This window comes from Laetiporus sulphureus, assembly GCF_001632365.1.
Source record: "Laetiporus sulphureus 93-53 unplaced genomic scaffold LAESUscaffold_16, whole genome shotgun sequence".
NCBI lineage: Eukaryota > Fungi > Basidiomycota > Agaricomycetes > Polyporales > Laetiporaceae > Laetiporus > Laetiporus sulphureus.
This window is the reverse complement of record NW_024468525.1, coordinates 275,140-279,665: the sequence shown is the minus strand read 5'-3', so window position 1 is coordinate 279,665 and position 4,526 is coordinate 275,140. Positions and strand designations below refer to the sequence as shown.

Genomic DNA, 4,526 nt, shown 5'->3' with positions numbered 1-4,526 from the left:
TGACTCTATCATAGTATCATTTGCAGGCACATATAAGCGCGTTTCGCAAACCGCTTCGCTGCCAATGCGGTTTGCGGCAGCACTCTCTTCAAGTCATTACCGCTGCTTTCAGGAATCCTCGCGCGTCTCTCGCATCCTGGTCTGTCACTCGAATTTCTCTCTAACAGCCTCGAATTCTGCACCCCAAGATGAGTGTTCACTGTAAGTTGGTTGACGTGTCACCTGCCAGTGATGAAGAAGTGGCGGCATGCCATTACCAGTATCTTTTGGAACATGATCAAAGTAAATATATGACTGTCTATCAACCTCGAGCGATCCGACTCGGACTGAGTCACACCCTCATTTTGATTTGATCTCATCGTGCCTCCTGCAAGCTATTTGGCAGGCGAGTACTACCGATGATCCCTCTCTACGCCGTTCTCACGACAAGCGATTGAGCTTGAATTACCTCCTGGCCGAAACCCTTTCACTCCAGACGATGTCGTATACCAATGCGACTCGCCCAGGCGATTCTCTACTACCATCGGTGGGAGGACTGTGACTAGTGTGCAACCCGACGCATGCACTTTGGTCTCTCTGACCAGGACGGGACGCGAAGGCGATTGCCATGGCTAGGCGTTCGTTGCACTCTGTGCGAGCAAGCGCAGTCCTGGGATGGCCATGCACAATGACTGTATCGAGTATGATCGCCTGTGGTCACTGTTATGCGCTGTGGACGAGAGCCTCCAAAACAGGTCGGCGAATGCAGCGGGAGGCGGTGGCAAACGCGTCGGCAAGGTCACATCGAAGGTGGATCTGGCGATAGGCATTCAAGGCGGGGTGTCTGCTTAAACTGCGCGCGAACAGATGACGCTGCCAGCCGGCGATAAGAGGCGTTGAAGGCGCCGGCAAGCATCCGGAAAAGAGGGCCGCATGGAGATGGGATGGCTCGGGCGCTCTGCGGTATGGCAAAGATCTCACGAACTGCACACTGCACAGCTTACTGTGGCTACTAGTTACAGCGGAGATTCCACGTCGCCAAGAGTGTGAGTCGTGGGCGCCTGTCTATCGTTATGATACTACTAGTAGCCCATTGGCGATGCCTGTGTCGAGGCTGTACGGGAGCTGTGAGCTATTGTAGTTCTAAGAGCGATGCACACGAGAAACAAAGGTAGGCAAGCTGCGATACGCGGTTCTGTGCCACTGTATTGAGTCGTACATCGCCACAAAGTCAGCCGCTGTCTGCTCAGGGTCCGAGTACTGGCGCGCAGCATTTGAAAACAATACGCTGACGAATGGAAATTCTAGCTCGTATCATGTCGTCGTCGCCGTCGTCACGGCCGCACCGTCATGAGGTATGTAACGTTGCATTGCTTCAGCTTCTAGAGTCCGGGTTTGACAGACTGTTTGTGTGCTTCTATCATGCAAAAGGCGCTGTATGCAATGCTACACTGCCTTCAGCGGTGAACTTGCAGCTTCTGCTCTGAAGCTGAGGTCCGCCGTCACAGCCTGCATTGACTCACAGGAAACTGGCCTTGTGGTCCCGCAACCGCATCTTGCTTGATCGATCAGCATAGCCTGCGATGAACTCCCTTCATGGTGGCCATCCGTACAGCCGCATGTATGTCATAGGAGGTTTCAGGGTCCCGATGGCATCTTTAACATATAAGCAGCTACATAGGATGCCGCCGCGATTGTGCTCGCGCAGCAGCTCAAACGGTAATCCCTGGAACGAAATACCTTTCCCTCTCAAATTTATGACTGGCCGAGGGCTCGGAGCGGTACTCGTGTTCGCCGACTGCTCTTGCCATCATTTTCGTGCTATACTATCTCAGGCAACTTGTTGGAAGTGGCCGACCGACGGCACTTCTGGTGGAACGCGCTCAACGCGTCGGGAGGGACAAGTGCCAAGCGACGGCTGAAACGTGTCGCAGGGCGGTACCTGGAAACGGAGCGGGCGAGTACGGAAGGGCGGAAATCATATAAGTTCGCACCTGTATTGCTGTAGTCCCCAGTCGTTTGTGGCCCCACCAGCCTCTCACTCCCTTTGCGCCCATGAGATGGGAAGGTGCTGGCTGGCTAACACCCTTGCCGCACCAGGATTTCCTAGACAACTACCTGCAGGTATTGTTCATCATCATGAGCATATCGTCGACAGACTGTAGAACTGAAATCTATGATCCACCCTATGACCCCCCAGGTCCATTGGTGTTCAGACGGAAGCGGGTATCAATCAATGACACAATTACCATCAGAAACCTGGGAGAACGTGTTGGACCATTTGAGCAGCGACACCGCTACTCTCGTATGCTGCGCATTGGTCTCTCGGTTGTTCTCGTGGAAAAGTCGCTATCTACTGTTCAGCCGCGTCAGACTCACAAGTCGGAAAAGCCTATATTCCCTGGCAAGGGTCGCGAAGGATAGGGACCTTCGGTTTCCGTGGCATGACCCTCAGGAGCTTCAGTTGGAGGAGAGGCCATCATATCAGAACTTCCAAGGTTCATTCGTCCACCTCGCGCCCATTATATTGGCAAGATATTTGACCAAACTGGAGGTTCTATCATTCTCGTCGGTCAATTGGCATGCAGAAACGCTGATGCTCAGCTCCCCATTCCAACTGGCAATCTCCTCCCTAGTGTCTTTGAAGACGCTATCGATCAGTAAATGCGTGTTTCCAAACCTCCATGAGCTTTACCGTCTCATCCGTTGCATGCCGCAACTTACATCACTGAATGTGTCCGAATGCGGCGTACGGTTCGCGCGAAGAACACCGGAAGACGCTTTGCCCATCCTGCGCCTCGGACTGACTCGGCTGGTAATACAAGATTGCCCAGCCATCGTCTCCGAAGATCTCATTAGCTGCCTCCAGGGCAGTCCGACCTGTCACACTCTGCATACATTCGTCTTGAAGACGGACTCTCCGTGGGACCACGCGAGCATATTGACGGCCTGGGGGGACCAGTTGGAGCACTTTGAAGTTGACAGTTGACAATGGACAAAGCGACGCATATAAAGGTAGTAGTATTGATCTTCTGGTCACATGCCCTCACTAACACACTCTTCAAGGACTCGACGCGGCACAGACTCGCGATGAGTGTTCCGGTGACATGTCATCTCGCATCGCCGAATGACACATACACTCCATCGATACAAAGCAAGCCGCAGCATGCCCCGATGCTGCAATGGCAAATTCGTCGGTGGATTCCTTTAGACCAGTGGAGAACATGGCATTCTGTCATGAATTGCATTTGCGAAGCACCTTTCAGACAAAAGAGGCTCCCTTCACTCTTCGTCCACCCTCTTGGTCACAAGGCGGCTATCTCAATTCGGGGGATCTACGTCTACAGCAGTCCTCCTCCTCAGTCATGCTACATGACCGTATCCTCAGATATCTTTCGTCGATCATGCCGGCAAGCGATGTATCGCCCAAGATATTCCACGCGCATTGTGCATTGCCTCTGCATCAGAACAGGATAACTGCCTCTCTCATGCCGCTAAAAAGGACTACGACAACTTTCAAACTGGAAACCACACTTTCAGAAGCTTCACGGAGTTACAGGATCTCATCGGCCACCTACCAGAACTCTCGACGCTCCATCTTTGCAACTCCAGCATAGAACATGCACAGAACATGACGAACTGGAATTACCATGCTCAGGACCCAAAAGTCGCTGTGTTGAATTTAGATGGTTGTTATCCGTCATTGTCCTCTCCTCTCATTATGTGGCTCCTAGCAACATTGACGCGTCAATCACTTCGAACGCTCCTCTTGCGGGGGGACATCCATTTCTCTGTTCTTGCGAAGGGTTTCATCGTGCTGTCTTGCAGATCGGCATGTTTTAGAGTTCAGTACACACGGGAGCAGCGAGGTGACGGGTAACACAAACATCTTTTTGTCCAATCCCATTCTTTTCACAAGCTTTTTCTAGGAGTCACCTTTTTCCAGAAGTGCCAGGTGAAAGCCTCGTCACTGCAAATATTCATCTTGCACTACGTGATCCGCCCGCACAGCAGTCGCCGCTGTCGCACTGCTGCAACTTAGAAAACCCGATCGCTTCGAGAACGGCCGGCTTGCCCATGCCCACTTACGTCGCCCATGGTCCGCGTTATCCCTAACTTACGCGACTCATCGCGTGGCCAACAAGTCGAAGCAGAGCAACACATCAGCAGGTGACACAAATCGCCTTTCCATCCAGTCGCATTTTCTCATACCTCTCCCCAGATACGATCATCACACAGAGGGGCCGCGCGAAAGCTTTCGTCTTGCATGCCTTCTCAATGGCTTGATCGATGGGCCACATAGCCAATTAATGGAAGCAGAACGGTCGGAACTGCTAGGCTGCTTCCTCACAGCAGCCAAACGGCATCAGCATCGCCGGGATGTACCTGCTCAGTCTTCACGGCTCGTCAATTGCTCCCAAACGCGAGCTCAATCGCATCCGCAGTCAATTCGTCCAGCCCCATCTTCGTCATCCGTCAAACTCAAGGAGCGCACTTTACGTCACTCATTGGCTCGGGCAGTTCGTTCCTTGTCGCCCACGAAACTC

At 52.7% G+C, this 4,526-nt stretch overlaps 3 protein-coding genes across 3 annotated transcripts; all 3 read left to right on the top strand.

Annotated features, from left to right (window-relative positions):
* The first annotated feature begins 1,730 nt into the window (after positions 1-1,730).
* Positions 1,731-3,315, top strand: LAESUDRAFT_120455 (uncharacterized protein). Its single transcript, XM_040901248.1, has 3 exons — positions 1,731-2,103; positions 2,180-2,994; positions 3,046-3,315. Exons 1-2 carry the CDS (start codon positions 2,035-2,037, stop codon positions 2,966-2,968), a joined length of 858 nt encoding a protein of 285 aa, XP_040764979.1. The 5' UTR covers positions 1,731-2,034; the 3' UTR covers positions 2,969-2,994; positions 3,046-3,315.
* LAESUDRAFT_120495 (uncharacterized protein) lies at positions 3,021-3,809 on the top strand. The gene has a single exon (XM_040901249.1). The coding sequence runs from the start codon at positions 3,162-3,164 to the stop codon at positions 3,594-3,596; it is 435 nt and encodes a 144-aa protein (XP_040764978.1). The 5' UTR covers positions 3,021-3,161; the 3' UTR covers positions 3,597-3,809.
* On the top strand, positions 3,316-4,253 carry LAESUDRAFT_120444 (uncharacterized protein). The gene is made up of 3 exons (XM_040901247.1): positions 3,316-3,855; positions 3,909-4,149; positions 4,202-4,253. The coding sequence occupies exons 1-2, from the start codon at positions 3,611-3,613 to the stop codon at positions 4,093-4,095; spliced, it is 432 nt and encodes a 143-aa protein (XP_040764977.1). The 5' UTR covers positions 3,316-3,610; the 3' UTR covers positions 4,096-4,149; positions 4,202-4,253.
* The last annotated feature ends 273 nt before the right edge of the window (positions 4,254-4,526 follow it).